At 38.6% G+C, this 20695-nt stretch overlaps 1 protein-coding gene across 1 annotated transcript in view; it reads left to right on the forward strand.

Moving 5' to 3' along the window:
* LOC131046551 (uncharacterized) overlaps positions 1 to 20695 on the forward strand; it is a 99811-nt gene that overhangs the window by 53197 nt on the left and 25919 nt on the right. The window contains exon 5 of the mRNA XM_057980312.2: positions 11375 to 11426. Within this exon, the coding sequence (XP_057836295.1) occupies positions 11375 to 11426 (52 nt within the window). The remainder of the gene's footprint in view (positions 1 to 11374; positions 11427 to 20695) is intronic.

Genomic DNA, 20695 nt, shown 5'->3' on the forward strand with positions numbered 1-20695 from the left:
AAGCTTTTTAGTGGTATGATGTGATTTGCTGTTTCCTTCAAGGCGTCTTACGGATTCAATGGTTCGAAGATTTTACTAATCTAAAAGGAACTTTCAAAAAAATGGAAAAAGGACAGGGTTTAAGTAAATCTAATCTAGTCTAATCCTATGAACGACTTAGTATGGACGAGATTTGGCAAGACTCAACCAATTTCAATTTTGCCATAAGATAACAACTCAACTGAAATTAGTGCGATCTTCTAAGGTAATAGTGGTGTTCAATGCATCAAAGACCAAGGATACTACTATGAAGGTACATATCCTAGATGCGAAAATGCTTGAAGGTAAAGGACTCAAAGTGTTTTCCAGTCGACCACGCAAGGCGTTCCTACAATCAGCAAGAAGCTAGTGGTTTGGATTGCAAATCCTACCAAATATCAAATCTCACACTTAGTCTTTCAAATTAACAAACTACCTTGATTGAGCGTGATTCAAGTACATCCAACAACCATGAAGATAACTCAAGAAACTTGCAACAAAACACCATAACTTCAATATTTTATTGATTTCCAAGTCATCATATACAACAATTGCTTGAACTTCTCTCTTCAAGACTCAATCTTGCTACAAAATAAAATTGCTTACAACTCTAATCTCTCTATTTCACTCTTAACTATTTTTCTATTTTTTCTATTCTATGAAATGAAATGAAAAATGGGGGTATAAATAGCATCCCCAGTTACAATGAAAGGTCCAGATTGAAAGCAAATCAATGGACAAGATCATGACACCTAAACCCTAATTAGGGTTTGTTACAAATGACCTCCTTTTTACTGAACAACATTAAATACATAGCCAAATATTAAATTTGGCACAAAAATCTAGGAGGTATCAACCAATGAGAAATAAGATGTCATGTCATCTGTAACAACCTTTCATCTAGAATCTTATTCCCTTTCCAATTCTCTTTCTTAGCATATGCAATGAATTTAGTCACGATTCCTTCGATTTCTGTGCTTGGAATCTCGGGAAGATTCTTGATACTCTCTTCTAAGTGGATGACCTGATCAAATGCATCTAGAAGAGCTGCGTCCCAAGTGGATTCAAGTTCCTTTGTTCTATCAATCAAGAGCATGGTGGCATACATCTGATCATACTGCTCATCTGTAACATCTGCGTCCTTGCGAAAGATGATCGTGATTCTATCCTCAAACTCTTGTAAATCCACATCTGTCTCGACCTCGATCCTTCTGCCAAGAATGGTACGAAGTACCTCAAATACTCTGTCCTGGATCGGATTGATCACCTCCTCAACTTGACCACATCTAACACTGATGTCCTCAAAGAGAACACTCTTTATATGGAGTAAGGTTGACCACTGAAACAAACTGTGAGAATCACCTTCTAAGATCCTCTCTTGTGCTAAAATTCTCCTGGATGTGTGTCTTATAACTTTCAAGACAGGGATGACAACGTCCTTGGTATGGGCAAATGCAGCTACTGTTGCCATCAATCTGTGGATTATCTCAAGAACTTGGATAGCCTGATGGGTGATCTTCGACATCCTTGTAATAAACTCAATGGCCACCGTGTGAGATCTATCCATCCAACCACATGTACGCTGGACCAGGTTCCTGAATCTTTCTGCTTCATTGATTGATTGAAGGGGCAATGCCTGCAATGGTGATCTAACTGGATCCTGACGTCCCAAAGGTTCATTGATGTGACTGAAATATGTCCTCCATGCACCGACCTCTCTCTCAAGCTTTCTATTCTTTTCTACTTCTTCTCTAAGCTTGTCCTTCAATGCCTCAAATGTGTCGGTGGCATCATCCAAAGTCTGCTCTGCTGTGGATGGTCCTAACTCAATAGTCTGTATATGATAGTCTTCTGCTAGGATCTCACCCTCATATTTGTCTGCTGCCGGTGTAGCTATCTGCAGTTTTCTAGATCCAGTCTCATCTCGAATCATCTTGGACATCTTTGTAGCCTTCTTCTTCTCTGTTGTCATATGTGAGCGTCCAACAAGGCTCTCTAAATCAATTGCACTGTCCTCGTCCTCAATTACGATCACCCTAGTCAATCTTTCCTTCAACCAATCTGGGATATTTGATCTTGTCTCTTGAACTTGAATTTCTTTGTGTACTATTTCTTCTTGTCTGGGAGGAGATGTTACTTCGTTATCATTATCTAAATCATAGTCTTGGAGAGATCCATCGGATGAAACATGCTGTGCCTGTTCTTCCTCCTATCTATCATTCTGTACCATCGATTCCATGGACTCTTCCACTCGAACTGTTTTATCTTTTGGTCTGGAAGAAGTACCTGGTGTTTGATCTTTGCCGGCACTTTGCTTTCTCTTGGAAGGCTCTTTCTTTTCGGATCTTTCCTTTCTCTTCGAACCTCTCGAATGGAGATTGCCCTCACTGGCACATCGAAGGTTACCTTCTCCTGAATTCCTAGGATTAGGATTGCCTTCACTAACACTAGCTCCACCTTCGGCTGGCTTTTCTTCCAAAGTAAAAGACATAGCTATGCCCTGTTCTCTCAACTTCTGATGTTGAACGTCTACCCATCTGCGAGTACAAGACAAGACTGGTGCCATCAAATCATCTAAATCCACGGCCTCGGGCTCATTCCAATTCAAACTAATTGTTTTACTTTCTCTATCATATGAAGATTGGATGTGCCTGCCGTTGTCCTGAGCTTGGTCGACCACTCTATAAATCTTACATTTCCTGATGAAATCCAAAGGCAACCTAGAATGTATCTTTCGTTTCACTTCGAGCTCATCTAGGAGGTTCATCATAAAATCCTCAATTTGGTACTCATGTCTAAATCTTCTGCCGACCGTCTCCTCTAAATGTCCATGTGGATCAAAACTATTCCTCCAAGCAAAAGATGAAAAAGGATACAAGGCTAACTCCCTCTCTGCGTCATCCATGGCTGAGACATTGGGACATACCTCAACTGAATTACCCAAAATAATAGGTACCTGAACTCCATTCTGATGTCTGTGTCTGAATGCCTTCACATATGCTGCCAACTGCCTTGTTACTTCAAGTAACACAATTCTATCTGTCGGGTACCTCGGCAACATGTATGGAGGTAAAGGACATCCATACACTCTAATGTAAGTGAACTTGGGAAACTGAATGAACCAAGCACCGTACCTCTTGATTAACTCCTGGGCATCCTGAGATAATCTGTTGTGAATCCCTCCTTGCAACGTCCTTGTGATGTTCATCGTGAAAGTATCATTGATTAACTTGTAGTTCTTCCCTGGTGGATGATGCAAGTAGGTATAGGATTCACAAACTCTGACCTCGCCGGGTCCTCTTCCAATCACTCCTCTGTGAGGTAGTCCTGCGTACTCAACGCTCCTGATTAAGGCATAGATGACGTATGAACTCATGTGGAAGGACTTAGTAGCCCTGAGTCTTCTCAACTGTACGTCTAGGCAATGGCTAATTATCCTAGCCCAATGTATTGTACCCTTTCCTTGAACAATCACCTGGATGAAATAAAACATCCATTTCTCAAAATAGAAGGCATGAGGAGCTCCTGTAACTCTGTTGAGCATGGTAATCAAATCTCTGTACTCCTCTTGGAAATCAATCCGGTGTGGTGTGTTCGGTACTTTGCTCAAACGGGGACGACTCTTAAGTAGCCAGTTCTTGTTGATTATGCTTAGGCAAGCATCTGGATCATCATCGTACACTGATCTGGCTCCTTCAATGCTCTTGTATATCATGTCCCTGTGCTCTGGAAGATGGAAGGCTTCACTTATGGCCTCCTCTGAAAGGTACGCCAAAGTGTTTCCCTCATTGGACACAATTGTCCTGGACTGTGGATTGTAATGACGGGCACACTCGATCATCAACTCGTGGCACTGAATGGCTGGAGGAAAACCGGCCGCCTTGATGATGCCACTCTCTATTATTCTCCGGGCGACAGGTGATGGCTTGCCGATGTAAGGGACCTCTCGGAACTTCTTCGTGCTAAAGTTGCCCAAGTTTGTATCTCCAACGTTGCTCCACTTAGACACGATCTTGGTCTCCACTTCTTCGGTCTTCTGATCTTCTTTCATGAGAGCCGAGCGACTGGTGGATGCTCCCGCCTTTGGGGTCGCCATACCTACACAACATTTCATTATAAGAAATAGATTTTGCAATAAATAACGTAAATAAGAGAGATAAATTTTAGGAAACCTCATGATAAGTCTCTAGAGTTATCATTTCCTAAAATAAACGATTGAGCTAAGAGAAATTCAAGAATCAAAATTTCAAAATTTGAAATATGACGATGAATGAATAAAGCAATAACAATTAAATCGCCATACCTCGACAGAGAGCTAACTCTAGAATGCAAAAACAAAATTTGCCTAGGCAAAATTGAGGTATAAAGATAATCTTCAATATGATCTCCTCAAATTTGACTTCGCCACCTCTGGAGAGAATGTGATCTTCAATTATCGCCTTGGACGTGGTCTCAAATGGATCTTCAAGTTCGCACAAATAAATCTCCAAGTCTTTAGCAAATTCGCCTTAGGCGTGGTCTTGGATGGATCTTCAAATTCGCTTTTGGTGTATCCTCAAGCTCGCACCACCTTTGGTTTGGATAAAGCGCCACCCTTTGGATTGAATTCGCACCTTTTCAAACACACTTCGTACTCCACATAAGATGATACTAGCGCCACCTTTGGTCTTCAATGCAATTCGCACCACCTTTGGAGTGTCTTCGCCACCTTGGATGAATGAAACTCGCACCACCCTTGAACACACTTCGCACTATATTCGCCTCCCTTAATTCGCATGTAGAGAAAGTAAAATAATGATGTAGAAATGATAATTTTTACCCCCCTTATATAGCGCTTGCATCCTTCACCCCTTAGGCCGACTTAATAAAAATAAAACCATTTTTTTAAATGATTTGCAATGACATAACAAGGCCGACCCCCTTAAATGAGCGCTCAAATCGATTTTTTATTAATTAATTAATTAATTATTTAATGCCTTGCGTTTTTTTAATTGAGAATTTCGATTTTAAATAAGGCAAAAATAATTAATAAATGTTAACGCCATATTAAATGCCAAATAAAAAATGGATTTTCAATTTTTTAAATTGATTTAGCATTTAAAGAAAATTTGAATTGTTTAATTTGGCGCCAAAAATATGAAAATAAAGGGACGTACCTCATCGCTCTGGTCCCTTGAAGAGGGACAGGAGCGATCCATGATTTTGGTCTAGATTCTTGTGTTTTCAACGTTCAACTCCTTCATTTCCATGTCCCAAATCGATCATCTGGTGGTCCTTCGAATTTGATTGCCTTTCTTGTGCGAGCAAATGCATCTTATGACCATTATCGCTCTGGTCCCTTGGAGAGGGACAGGAGCGATCCCAAGTTTTTTGCTTGAAATTCTCCATTTTGGTGCGATCCTTTCCTTGTATCATCTTCCAAACGTCATTTAGAACCTTGTGCGTCCTTGTCTTAACGTGATTGTCAAAGAATATCATGTGCTTTGTCTAACATCGCCCTTGTCCCTTGGAGAGGGACAGGAGCGATCTCCATGTCTTCATGTTCATCTTGTATCTTTGACCTTCGAAATATCAATGCTTGTGTTCTTTTGCGCTTATTCCCATTTGCTTTTATTATGCGTTTGGATGCATTAAAGGGACCATCGCCCTTGTCCCTTGGAGAGGGACAGGAGCGATCCATTATTTCTCCTTGATCTTGGCGACTTTTAAACTTCGATCCCCTTTGCAATGTCCTTCAAACGTCGTCCTTCGCACTTCCTAACCTCGCTTCGCCTTGACCTTTGAAGGAACGTGAGTGTTTTGATAGTATCGCCTTGGTCCTTGTCCAAAGGACAGGAGCGATGTGGGGCCTTTACACCATTTGGCGATGTTTGGACGTTCAAAACTCTTGTTTATCACCTTGTTGTCATACCATGGACCCTCCAGAACATTGCAATATATTGTCTTTACGTGAATTTTGCATGAATTGATCAATACATCTAACATCGCTCTAGTCCCTCCCTGAGGGACAGGAGCGATCTGGGTCTTAGAGCGCAAATCCTTCCATGTGATGACCTTTACAACCTTGCGCTTGATGGAAATGCCTTGAAATGTCTTCGCCACCCTTCGTCTTGACTTGGATCGGCCTTGAACCTTGGAGGGACGACCTTGAACTTGTGTAGAGAGTATTATCATCATCATCGCCCTGGTCCCTTGGAGAGGGACAGGAGCGATCCTTCCCTTGTGGCTTTCATCTCACTTTGCCATGCTCTAAGTTTATATTCAACGGATTCGTCCTTCTTCACTCTATCCGCCCATGCCTTGACATTGTTTATAATTTTGCAAAAAAGGCAATTATATCAAAAATCGCTCTGGTCCCTTCCTGAGGGACAGGAGTGAACTAGGCATTTAACACTGGTATGGACGTCCCAAAAATCTTCAATTTATATTCAATGCGTTCATCTCATGTTTTCCCTTGTTTTTGAACGTAAACTTGCCTTGACCCTTGTCTGGATTTTGCAAAATGAAGGAAATCGCTCTGGTCCCTGGGAGAGGGACGAGAGCTACAAGGTACCTCGCCCTGGTCCCTTGAAGAGGGACAGGAGCGATTTAGTCAATATAGGTCATTCTCCTTCGTTTTTGCATCTCAAATTATATTCATTTGGCAAAGCATCTTCCTTCGGACGTCCTCAAATTGCTAAGTCATCAAAATCTTGCAAGGACAAGGTGAAATTTGAATTGTAGCTCCGGTCCTTCACTGAGGGACAGGAGCGATTTTCCTCCTGGAGGCATGTCTGTGCTCACGAAAATCTTCAATTTATATTCAATGGAAAGATCTTGTCGTTCTCTATCACTTCAAACGTAAAATTTGTCTGGACTCTGCAAGGACAATGAGATATTTGAAAATGAGCTCCCGTCCTTCACTGAGGGACAGGAGCGATTTTGCTCCTACAGGCCAGAATAACAAGATTTTTCACATTTTAACACTTCACGAGGCGAAAACAAATCAATTCCAATGCCTAGGATCAAAATTCAAAAAAGTCAAAATTTGGTCAAAATATTCAATCAGACAAAAATTCACATTGACGGTCAACACTTAGACAAATTTAAGCTCTGCATGAACATTCCAATTGAAAAATTAGACCATTTTGGCGAATTTATTGCATTCAAAATTTGCATTCTAGAAAAGAAGCTCAAAAGCTCTCTCAAACGACTGGATTTTGGCTTGAAAAGGCAAAATTTAAAACCCTAAGGCTTAGCCCTAAATCCAGACAACTAACTGACTAACAAAACCCTAAAAACGAAAGCGAAAACAAGCGAAAAACAAGCAAAAAAGAGGGGGTCCCCATTTGCGATGGGGCGATGTGTGAAATGGTCACAACAGGTGTCAAGCAAGGGAATTCTACAAGAGCCTGTAAAACCAAAACATATCAAAGAAAGTCTGCAAAAATGGTTGCAATTTACATTAAACAATCATAATTTACATTGATTAGTTGTGATTTACAGTTGTGAGGACATCCTAGGAACATTAGGAAGTCTGAAAAAACAATAAACAAAACACAAAAGGCATAAAAAAACACAAAAGGCCTTTGTAGTTGTTTGTGTGTATATTTGAATCATAGTTCCAGGACTCACTAGGACTGTCCTGGCGAGTCCCGAGCCGAGTGACCCTAGCCGAGTCTCAGGGACTCGTGACTCTCCAGGACTCGCTCTAGGCAAAAATCACTAGAAATTGGTTTTTTTGCCGAGTTCTGCTGAGTTTTTGCCGAGTCCTATCGATTTTTTGCCGAGTCCCGAGTCAGGTCAGCCTTACCGAGTCTGCGCCGAGTCCGAGTCTCGTTTCTTTGAAATTTTGAATGCAAGGGCATGCAATGGCGAAGTATTTTTAGTGCATTAGGCATGTTTTTCAATATTTTTAGCAAGTTGAGTTAACCATGCAAAAAATTTGCCAACAAAAAAATTGGTGAATACTCAGCAAGTTTCCTTACTATGGTATGTACTATTCCTTAGTTGTATATTATGGTGATTGGTAGTGTAGTGAATAAGCAGTAAATAAATCCAAATCAGGGAATGCTATATATTAGCACAAGCTCCTAACATGGAGTATCCTCGATTCCATTTCAATTCAATCAATAAGGCTTATCTATGGGGAGCCATCTCCATCATAACCTTTTTATTTTTATTTTTCTCTTTGTAGTAGTTTGAGTTTGATAATTGCTAACAAAATCTAAAAATCATGTCAAAAACTTTCACAAACAAATTTGCTAAAAAAAAATAGCAAAAATATATCAATATGCCCCTTGGTATTTGTTTTTCTACTTCTTTTAAATATGCCATGCTCATAAAATTTGAATGATTAGGTACATTATATTTAAGAAACCACTATTCAAAGTAGTATATATTTTTTGGCTGTCCTCTTGAATTTTATTGATTGTGGGTGAAAGTGTAGTGAATTATCTCATAATGTTTTATATGGATTTTTGTTCAAAAACTTAGAATTGCCTAAAACTCAGCAGGCCTATAATTTGATTCAAACTTGGCACTTGGGAAAGACTTGGCAAAATTTTCTGAATTAAAAAGCACTTAAAATCATAATATAATGCATTAAAAAATGGATAAAACTGAATTTATGGAATTCATAAGTAGTTTTTCCTTCATTTATAGATTACAAAACAAGTTCATTGCACATCACAGTGTTGTGTGTATTATGATTATAAATTACTTGTGTTGCATGGGTACCCGTACCCACCCCCCTAGAACGCGTACTGGAGACTGGTACGCGTCTCCCGTACCAGAGACCCATCAGGAGACGTCTCTACACATAGGAGACTCCACGTCAACGAACCCTCCGGTCTCCACCCTAAATATAACACGTAAAAGTCAAAAAGTTTGACGCGATGCATGGGCAAAAGCAAAAACCACTGACGTGAGCCCCATTTTCAGACATTTGTGTGACATTTTGATTCGACTCATTTCACATTTGTGTACTTAAACTTCAAAGTGAATGTTAATTCTTGTTTTGAAAGTTCAATGCCATTATATTTTCAGATTTTCTATAAATCATTAAATTATATTTAAAAAAAAATTGGCGTCTCCAAGTACCCCCGTCTCCTATTTTGAAAAAATATCCATACCGGTATCGGTACCAGTCTCCAACGTCTCCGAGTACCCCCGTACCCATGCAACCTTGTAAATTACAAATCCATACTAATATTCTACAAATACCATCCATGGAAAACATGGCTCCAAAACAATTTTTAATTTTTCCTTTCTAAAAGCAGAGCAAGCCTCTTTTTGGGATGGTAGCCACAAATGGGAATGAGGGGTGGTTTTGCCTTGCTAGTATGTTGAGTTTTTGTACTATGACTTGGATATCTGCCTGATGCAGGAAGACTCTCCCTCACAAATCAAGTCACAAATTCGACAAAGAAACTAATAGGAAAATGCAAGACAAAATGCATCTTTTCTTTTGATTTCCTGAAAATGAGATTACAATGCCAATCCGAAAATAAAAAATTTCAGCCTTCTTGGCTTCACATAAAAATCTGAAATTTGATTTAAAAATTAGTAACACCTACAAGCAAGAACTACAGCAGAAACACCACACTCAAATCTGATTTCTGCTCTTCAACTTGCTCCTCAAAGTCCAACTTGCAAAAATCTTCAATTGCTAACTCTGGCTCCCAATTTATAGAGATGTAATGGAGGGAAAACTACTATTGTTTCTCAAAACCATGAGTTGGAAACAACCTCCAAAATCCCATGCCAAGATAAGGAGACTGCCCATAAATTTAGAAAATTCCATTAATTTCTCCTCTTGAACTGCACATGGCCGCCTCCATCGCAACCAGTCAAATTAGAAACTTCCATAACTTTCTCGGGACTCGAAATAGGCAAGCGTACTTGGGTGCACAAATTTGAAATGCATAAAACGACAAGTTTCAACATGAAGGACTATGGAAGGAAAGTTTCTTTCTACTCTCATATTGGACGCCAAAATGGAATATTCTGAGCATGTGCCTTTCTACTCCCAATAAAGCTGAAACCTTAGGACTCCAATATTTTATTAAATATTTAGGTCTTATTACATAATTTATTCACCTAAAACATTACCAACTAAACATTTACATAAAATAAAATTAAAATATTCTTGGTGATGCAAGATTGCTCTTACGCCCCTGGATGCTTCTGCATCACTGCCTTTTCTAGAATCTATCTCTATGCATTGAACTCTTCAAGAGGTGGGAGATAATTTTAACTATGGTTGTGAAACATAGAGGTGAGCGCTCAATTCATCTTTTCAGGTAAACTCCAACTATAATAAATGGTTTGGAACTTATTATGGATGCCCACTGTGCTGGGGGTATACATCCTACAAGAGTGCCTCTAAAATGCTCTCTTTGAAAGCAACAATGGAAGCATTCTCTCTGATCTTCTATTGCTGGATGTAACTACCCCCTCTGATGTTCTATTACTGGATGTAACCTGAACTGGGCCCCCAATAATTGCACTTTTGTTATGTAATAATTAACCATCTTTATTGGTTTGGTCTATAAGGAGAAGCCGTTATTCTGTTGCTTCTTCAGTAACATTTAAGATCATGATCTAGCTGTGACAAGCTTGTCTTAGATCCGCTTGGACTGGTGGAGACTGCAAGAGCTTTATAATGTCACAGTGGCTCTTCTGATGACAAGGAAATATGACATCATCTGCAAACAAAAGGATTGAAATAAACTTGCTTATTTTCAATTGTTCCTGATTTTTATGCATATAATGAATGCTTATTTTCAATTGTTCTAATGTTGGTGAATTAATGAGAGTAGGAGATCATGGATAAAAAATTTGCCATGCTTTTCTATAAATAAGTTTGAATGATATAAAACCTGCGATGGGTAGGGGAGTTGTCTTGGGCAGTGGGTTTTCTCCCCAATGGTCTCGAATTCGACTTCTGAACCCGGTGTTTATATGGTGTGTGTAATGTATGGGCCCTTACCCACACCCCAGGGATAAGTCTCGCCTCAGCTCGCCCCGTTAATCGGTGATGGGCTGGGCCATGGGGATACCTCGACAACAACAAAAAAAAAGTTTGAATGATATAATATATTGTTCAATATGAAACAGTATTTCTATTTTTGGATTTGGAGCATGTTACATTTGTTATTACATAATCGTATGTCTTGTGTTTCAGTTGTGTCAAATTTATGTGTAATTCTTTTATATCATAAAAAATAGTTTAGCAAAAAATTCAGTTTAACAATTGTATTGTTGCATTGTGGGTCCCATAAAAGGTTGGATGCCATTGATGAATTTTCTGACTGATAGTGTTGTTGTATGTCTATCCTTGTATCCTCATGGTATCAAATTTTATTTTGTCCAGAGAGGCGAGTATGAAGAAAGCTTGGGTTCATGTCTAGTATTTTCTGAAAGTGGTAAGTCTCTTTCTTCTTAGATTTGGTTATCTAATTTTCCATGGGACCTCCTTTTGATGGACAGAAACGTTGCTTCAGCTAGTTCTTTGGAACTGATTATTTGAAGGTTCTATTTTGCACTGACTCTTGAAAAAGTGACATTATAAATTATGACAACAATAAACAACTGAAACAACTAGAGCACTACAGACCTTAACAGAAAACTATATAAATAAAATATATTTTAACCATCCAACCCACAGATTGATTGATGCGAAACAAAAGAACCAGAAGTCCCAAGTCATTGCTGAGTGACTCCCAAACCTACAGCTCCTCTTGTGGCGACTTTTGCACTATTAAAAAAACTTTTGTCAGTTCCACTGCCAGAATCTCACCACTAGTTTGAGAGGGTTCGGCTCTCTTTATAATTGTCCAGCTGTTGAAATTTTACATCATGGATGATTTCCGTTCACTTAGCAGCCCTACTGACCACCTTGTGTTCCAACAAAGGGAATGTGAGAGCACTGGTAAACTTTATCTTGCTGTAAGTATCAGTGACAAGTAAATTTTTGAACACCATTCTCAAATCAATACAAAAATGCAAAACCTCTTTTAGTTGATGATAAAAAACCAACAATTCCTTGATTAGCACATTCAAATCCCCCTTGATAACCCATTGTTTTGGACCTTCTTTAACTATTAGAACAACATTGTAGCATTTTAATTTGTTATTTTTAAGATAAGTTAGATAACACAAAATAAAATAGTGTGGGGTAGAAACTCTCCTCAAATTAGGAGGGACAGCCCTTTGAGATTTGTCTAAACCTACAACTATAAGCTAAATCGACCCTAAACTAAAAACTGTAAACAAGATATGCAAATATCACACTATACAAGATTCACAAAGAGATTTGCATAAATGAAAATAATTAAGTGCCTATATTTTTGCTTTGATACATCCACTAGATTGTTAACTACCATGTTTTGCAGGCAAGGTTTTCCTATATTGAATGAAAGAAACTACTACCTAAACACAAAAACAACACTTTTTATCTGGCTAAAATAGAGATCAACTATTCAATGCAAACAATGATTGGAGGAATACAATACATGATTTCAATTTATAAAAAGCTCAGTCAAATCCAAAGCCACAAATACAAAGCTTGATTTAGTACAATCTATTTAAATTTTTTTTTATGAAATTATCAACATAATAAATGTGGACAAATAATAAGCAAATTGAACATTATTTTATATAGCACAGGTGTAGCATCGACTACCATTAAGAATACTTGTGCCTAAGGCACATATTTGTAGGTTACAATTACTATGTTTTTTAGGGATTTAAGAATAATACATAAATATTCCAAAAGAAATGTTTTAAAGCAAATCCTCCAAAACTTGCAGAAAAAGTGGAAAGGAAGGAACTTTAGAGAAAATCTATTCTAAAACAACTAGTAAAATAAAAGTAACTAAAGCTGCCTAAATGTAGGTCTTTTATTTGCTACCTGAAACTTGACACTACTGAAATCACTTGTTGCAAAAGTTAGCAATTTGCTAGAGTAGCCATCATGATTCTGAAAGAACTTTTGATTTGAAATCCACTAGATATTCTGAAGAGTTACAAAACCCTAACCATGATGGATCCATCTTAAAGCTGAGAAATAAAACCAAGGGTTTTGTTAACATTGAAACTAATTGTTTTTTTCTGATCAGCAAACTAAAACACCATTGCCTAGTGTAAGTACTGAAAATGTTGAAACCCGAGCATGAGACTTGGTAAAATTTAGCAATGGAAGTAGGGAAGCCACCATAAAAGACTGCAATGAAGAAGGCTGCAACACATACTATATTCTTCTTAGAAATGGCTGAAACTTGCTTGGAAATTTCTTTGTTCTAGCTATTCATGACTAGTGATATATGCTTGGAAATAGAGACATGGTGAAGCATGTGAAATAGTTATCACGTACCACTGTAAGGTCTTTAGTTGTAAGTTACAGAAACCCTATTTTGCTGCCTACTGTGAGAGAAAACCCATGGTTACATGGATGAACCGGTTTTACAAGATTTCCTAGGACTTGCCAAGACTCCGCAAGACTTGAGGCGAGTAGGTTGAAATAGTGGTACAAGTGCAAATGCTGCCCTTCGACCCCTCTAGGAGCATTGCCCCTAGTCTCCCACAAAGGGCATTGCCCCTTGATCCCACTGGGGGCACTACTCGCAATTCGTATTGAAAAACAAAAAAGTGAATCTTTTTGGGCCATGTTGGCCGGAAGAGCAACATTTTAATTTTTCCTTTTTTTATTTTTTTTTTCCAATTAAGTTTATAGCAATTAAATTACATTTATACTTCTAGTTTGCCAAGTCAAATGCCATACTAAGTAATGCTAGGCTGAGGGATATAAGCTCCTTTCCACCATAGTTCATACTTCACATCGTCATTTCTGTTTTTGATGGATATCATAATCCACGAGTTTTGTACACCTTTAACACTTCACATCTTTTATATGTTTAAAATGTTGTTTCCTTAAGCTGAAATCAGCATTTATGCTCATATGGTCAATGTATACTTGTGTATGTGATCAAAGTAGTTTCTATTTAATTAGTTTATTGTGTCTTTAAAGTTTTTTTTCTGGAGGGTGCATGATACAAGTTTTGAATCCTTAAAAATCTCTACATTTCATGGTTTTTTCAATTTGTTGTGTCTATGCTAGTTCTAGGTGCCAAGTTTGAGTCAAAGTCCAATTTTGGGTAAAAAATCACCTTGCTGAGTTTACACTGAGTTCAACTCTTTTAACTCTGGGATGAACACTAACATCAAGCAGAGGTATGGTTTATATGTGATTGAAAAGCTGCCCTTCGCTGTAGCAGGGGCTGTAAACTTACCAGATAAACTATGCTAAAAGAGTTGTCTTCCAAGTTTCTTTAGATTGTCTAGGTCCTCTTTGATCTGTGTGTAACCTTTCATTGATATGTAATTGTCTTTATATGTAACTTCGTTTTCATTAATCTAGCATCCAATTACCATTTCATGGTATTAGAGTGGGTTTTTATAAAATTCGTCAAAAATCTTCCTAAAGATTTTTCAGTTTGTTTTTTGAATTTTTTTTGAAATAAAAATCATGTTTTGAAATCTTTTTTTGTGGGTGCACAAATCAAAACTTTGGTTTTTTGTATTTTTGAAAGTGGTTGCTTTGCTACAAATCGTGGATTATTTTCGCACTATTTTTGAAGGGTTTCTGAAGTTGTCAATCGTTCTGTTTTCATGTGCTTTTTTCCATGGCGCGTTTTTGCAAATCGTGCCATTTTTTACAGTGAATCTAAGGGTTTCTTCGTTGTGTGGGGGTCTGTGTTTAAACAAAAAAAAATACGGCCATTTTTTTTCTTTGTTTATTACTGCGACGGGACTAAGAATTGTGACACGATTTTTAGTGTTTGCTCCTCTGATGAGTTTGGTGGCTTTCTCAATTTGTGTTTTTGCCGCACCGATGACCTTTGTGTTTCTCCTCGCATTTTTTGTGCGCTGGGTTTTGTTGCAACAAAATTTGTGGCCGGCTCTGCATGAACTTTCATCTATGACTAGGGCTTTTGTGGAAAAAGCTTTCCATGAGTTTTGTAGATGGGTATTTTTGAGAATTTCATGGGTTTCTACTTGCATTTTTTAACACACGACCTAGGGTTTTGTTGTATCCTTAGCCCTAAAAGCTGGAATTTTTCAGATTCCTTTGCTGAACGTTTTTGTCTATATATATATATATATATATAACTTGGGTCTGATTTGTTCGACCTATGGTTTTTGCATCTCGAAATTTGTGCATTGGGATTTGTGCCAATAGAGTGCTGATTTTTTTAGGGAAATTAGAATATTAGCCTTTCATCGCTTTTTACCTCAAGTCTCGTGCTAATTTTTTTTCACTGTTTTTGACTTGTTCAACAATGTTTTGTAGCGCCTTGGAATCTGTGCACACAAACTTTGTTAGTTTCTGACTTGTTTTTAAAGTTTGTAGCCACATGTGTTTCGCGCTTTGGGAAGCGTGCAGGATGGCGTCTTTGACAAACATTATGTTGGAAAGCAGTAAAAAATTTAACGGTTGTAATTACAATTTACAGCATGTGGAAATAGCTTATGCTAACAATATTTGAGTATCGGTGCCTTGACTAGATTGTTCTGGGTAAGATTGCTTGTCCCTCGGCAGTAGGAAAAGATCAGGACAAGTTTGATGAGTGCAATCAAGAAGTGGTAATGCTCATCAAATTATCAATCATCGAATGATCAATTGCCTCAAGTGTTGTTTGGCAAGATAGCTGTAGAGATCTGGACTCGTTTGAAGGATCTCCATGAAAAATCAGATAAAAGTCGAGCGTTGTTTTTGAAGAACATGCTATTTTCCATTATGATGGACGATAAAATGTCTTTGCACGAGCATCTTACGAAGATCAAGGATATACACGATCAGATGGAAGCTATTGGTCGCAAAATGGAGGAAGAAGACATGGTGGTGATCACACTTAAGTGTCTACCTCGGTCCTACGAGCATTTTATTGAGACGCTCAATATTACCTCCACTAGTGTTGATCTCAAGTTTCCTAACCTTTGCAACAAGCTTGTGCAACAAGATAGATGGAAACAACAGTTTGACAACAACACTAGCACATCCTCCATTGAACAGGCATTCATTGCCAAAGCCTTAGAAAAGGGCAAAGGTAAGTCCTTCCAGCAGAAAGGACAAGTAAAATCTCAGAAGAACCCCAAGAAGAATATTATGTGCAATTATTGTCACAAGTATGGTCATATGAAGAAAGATTGCAAGAAACGATTGGCATTTGAGCAATCAAAGCAAGGAGGGTCTCAACAGAAGGCCCATGTTGCAGAGCATACTGAGCAGAAGGAGTCCACTTTTTATGATTTTATGGCCAAAAGACCAGCAGACCATGTTAAATCATCTGTCTGGTACATCGATTCTGGAGCTTCTCGACATTTCACTCATCAACGGGATTGGTTCACAAAATACATGCCATTCAGAGATTCTATGATCTTTAGAGGGGGAGAAGAGTATACTGTTGTTGGCAAGGGCAACATTCAAATTCACTCTGGTGGGAGAAATTTGATATTTCTCAATGTATACTATGTTCTAGGCATGGAACTAAACCTTCTCTCTATCAGTCCAATTATGCGCCATTCTTCGAAGTTGGATGTCGTCTTCAATGCACACAAGTGCAGCATTGTTTACGTGGAAACTCACACTATAGTTGCTATTGGCCTTGAGGATCATAGTCTTTACAGACTTGTCGACATTGGTGATTCTCACGAGCATGCTATGGCAGCAAAGAGTTCATCCATCAACACACTTTGACATTAGCTGTATGGGCACCTAAATGTTCACTATCTCTCTCAGTTGGCTCGGGAGGGTTTGGTTGTTGGGTTACTCGAGATTTAGTCATAGAGTCATGATGTTTGTGGAGCTTGTCAGGCTGGTAAGTAGCATCAGACTCCTTTCTCAAATGGCGATGTTTGGAGAGCCTCCAAGGTCTTGCAGCTAGTCCATGTAGATGTCTGTGGACCGATGAACACTGGCACCATGTATTTTTTGTTATTTGTTGATGACTTCAGTAGAAAAATGTGGTTGTTTTTTCTTAAAAGCAAGTTAGATGTGTTTCCTGAATTTTAGAAGTTTAAGGCCTTAGTTGAAAGAGTCAGGATGTCCCATCAAAACTCTTAGGTCAAGTAATGGGGGAGGGGAATTTTGTTCTATTGATTTCTCCAACTTTTGTGCACACCATGGCATTAAGCGTCAACTTACTACACCCTACACCCCTCAGCAAAACGGTGTTGTTGAGCAGAGGAACTGCACAATCACTGAAATGGTCTGTTCTATGTTGGAGCGTAGAAATGTTCCAAAGAAATTTTGGGTTGAAGCAGTCTACATTGTTGTTTACCTTCTGAACTGGTCTCCCACACAAATCGTTAAGAAGATGACCCTAGAAGAAGCTTGGTCTAGGAGGAAGCCCAAAATCAGCTATTTGAAAGTTTTTGGCTCTACTGCTTATGTTTGAATTCCAGATGCAAAGAGATTGAAATTGGATGCCAAGAGCCAGAAATTGATGTTCACAGGCTTCAGTGACAACCATAAGGCTTATCGGCTGATTGATATAGACACTGATCGTCTCATATTCAACTGAGATGTTGTGTTTGATGAAGGAGGGCCTTTTATGCCCACTTCTCTTGTTTTGATTCCTATAGATCAGCCTTTGAAGGCTAGGGATTTGGGTGTTTGACTTTTTAGCTCCACCTGAAGGGAGGGATTCTATTGATTCTAAACTAGAGAATGTTGAATCTTCTAGATAGGATCTTGTTCCACCAAATTTTCCTCAAGAAAATCTGGATCACCATCTCGATGAGTTTCTTCCAGACACTCCTACTCATCTTGATCCTTTTGCGTTAGATATAGGTGCTTCTCCTCGTTGACCTAAATGGTGGGAAAAGACCATTGGTTTTGTTTGTAATGATGAACTTGTTGAGGGGAGATCTTCTAAAGGCAAGAGTAAAATGACCATAGTGAATTTTGCTCTCATGGCAAATCTTCAGAATATTTATGAGTCTCAGATGTATTCTGAAGCAAAAGGAATACCTGAATAGGAAAAGGTTATGGAAGCTGAGTATCATAGTCTTCAAAAGAAGAATGCTTGGGTTCTGTCAGATCTTCCACCTCGGAAGAAATCCATTGGAAACAAAGTGAAGTACAAAGCTGATGGGAGTCTTGATAAGTATCTGTTGGTAGCTAAGGGCTTCTCATAGAGACAAGGCATTGAGTATGAGGAAACCTTTGCTCCTACAACAAGTATGAGTACCATCTGTTTGGTTCTGGACATTGCAACATAGTGTGGTTGGACAGTCCATCAAATGGACGTCAAGAGTGTTGTCCTCAAAATTGGAGGAAGAAGTCTATATGACACAACCTCAAGGTTTCAAGGTTGCTGGTAAAGAACACCAGGTATGTAGATTGGTGAAAGCACTCTATGGCCTCAAACAGGCTCCTCAGGCATTGTACATAAAAATTGATTAGTATTCGGTTGGACAAGGCTTTCAAAGGAGTTCTTCGGATCCCAACTTGTATGTCAAGAACACTGGTAGTGAGATCATTCTTCTTGTCATCTATGTTGATGACTTGATCATTACTGGTAGTGTGACACTTTTGATTGAGCAAATCAAATAGAATTTGTGCCAGTCTTTTGATATGACAGATTTGGGACTTTTGCATTATTGTCTCGGTGTAGAGGTTTGGCAAACTAGTGGCAGTATGTTTATTTCTCAGTCAAAGTATGTCAGGAGTTTGCTCGATAAGTTCAGGATGGATGATTGCAAACCTTCATCCACACCAATGGAGAAAGGGCTGAAACCATCAGCCAAATCAAACTCGCCGTGGTGAATGAATCAGCATTCAGGCAACTAGTTGGCAGTCTTCCTAACAGCCACTAGACCTGATCTCAGTTATGCTGTGAACTACTTATCTCGCTTCATGACAACCCCTAAGGCAGAACATTGGGTTGCAGCGAAGCGTGTACTGAGATATGTGAAGGATACACTTGACTTTAGCATTTTGTACAACAGAAGCAAAGATCCTTGGTTGATTGGTTTTACAGACTTAGATTGGGTAGGTTTTGTTGATGATAGGAAGTCTATTTCTGGGTATGTCTTCAGTCTTGGCATGGGTGTAGTCACATGGACCAGTAAGAAATAGTAGGCGGTAGCTCTTTCCTTGAGCAAAGCTAAATATTGGGGAACTGCCAAAGCAACATGTGAGGCAGTTTGGCTTCGAAAGATGCTTTCTGACATGTAAATGTCTCAAGCAAGTCCTTCACACTTGTACTGTGACAATCAAGGGGTGCCGAAACTTGCCAAGAATCCAGTCTTCCACGAGCGCACCAAACATGTTGAGCTTCATTGTCACTTCATTCGCCAATTTGTAGAAGATGGATCTATTTAGTTGCAGCATGTTCCAACTGAGGATTATATTGTAGACATCCTCACCAAGTCTTTGAGCTCAAACAAGTTTCTAAAATTTAGGGGGCAACTTGGTGTAATTGATAGGATGACCATTAACATTTGGGAATATTTAGTTTTCTTTAGTTGTAATAGATAGTTTCTATTTCTATCAATTGTTTCATTTAGAAACATCGATATGTAATTGTCTTTACATGTAACTTCATTTTCATTAATCTAGCATCCAATTACCATTTCATATGTCAATGGCTAAACCACTAAAGTTGTGTGCCCCTTTTGCCCAGATCCACTCATTGCACTTTGGCAGAGATGTCATGTGGCAAAGACACTCATAAAGTGCACCTTAGCTTGTCAAAAAAATTCAAACAGAGATTTTGATCAATGTTGCCATGTTCATAAACCCAGGCAGAATTATTATATGGTTTTGCCAACATAAAAGTGCGCCTAGCTTGTGAGGTAGAATATTGTTCTTTTAATACCACTTTTTCATAGTGTGGGGCAGAATAGTTTGATTGTTGGACCATTGGAAAAGTAATCCCAAGCTTACAAGCTGGAGCTTTAGTTTGAATTTGCCATTTTTTCCGCTTTTAACATTGAGGCAAAGTTTCTTATGATTCATGCCAAGTTTTGTAACTTTGAGCAGAATTTTTGGTTGTCGTTGCCATGTTTCTAGTGCAGGGCAGAATTTCCATTGACCATTGCTGCCTTACACATGCTAGGCAGACTTATTTGATGGTAAAACCATCATAGATGTGTGCATGACTTACTTTTCCACCCTTTTTTAACTTGGGTGAAGTTTTGGAGGACTTAAACCATCTTCACATTGCTGGTGCAATTTCTTTGTACTTGTGCCACTTTTTCAACAAGGGTAGGGAGAATTTTGAAATGCCTTAGCCAATAAAAAAGTGCGCCCAAGTTCACTTGTCAACTTCATAAACCAACACACCTTTTCCATATGCCTTGGGTGGAAATATTGCTCATCCATGTCAAGGCAGAATTTTAAGTGGCTCAACCACTCTAATCCTGTGCCAAAAACTTTGAGGCAGAAAACATAAGTCATGGCACTAACTTTCAAGACCCTAGGTGGAGATTTTAGTTCTTTATACCACTTTTATTAGCTGATCTACTCTTGTTTTTGCGCCATGATTGCCCTTACCTGTTGCTGATGTTGCTACTAGAGCTTCAATTTTTCATCTTATTTCATTTCAGAAGAGTTGCATCTTTAACAATTTGTGATAGTTGTTAGTTTGAAATTTTGAATGATTAAAACCCTGACATGAATGACTTT

This window comes from Cryptomeria japonica, chromosome 3 (assembly GCF_030272615.1).
Source record: "Cryptomeria japonica chromosome 3, Sugi_1.0, whole genome shotgun sequence".
NCBI classification, from domain to species: domain Eukaryota; kingdom Viridiplantae; phylum Streptophyta; class Pinopsida; order Cupressales; family Cupressaceae; genus Cryptomeria; species Cryptomeria japonica.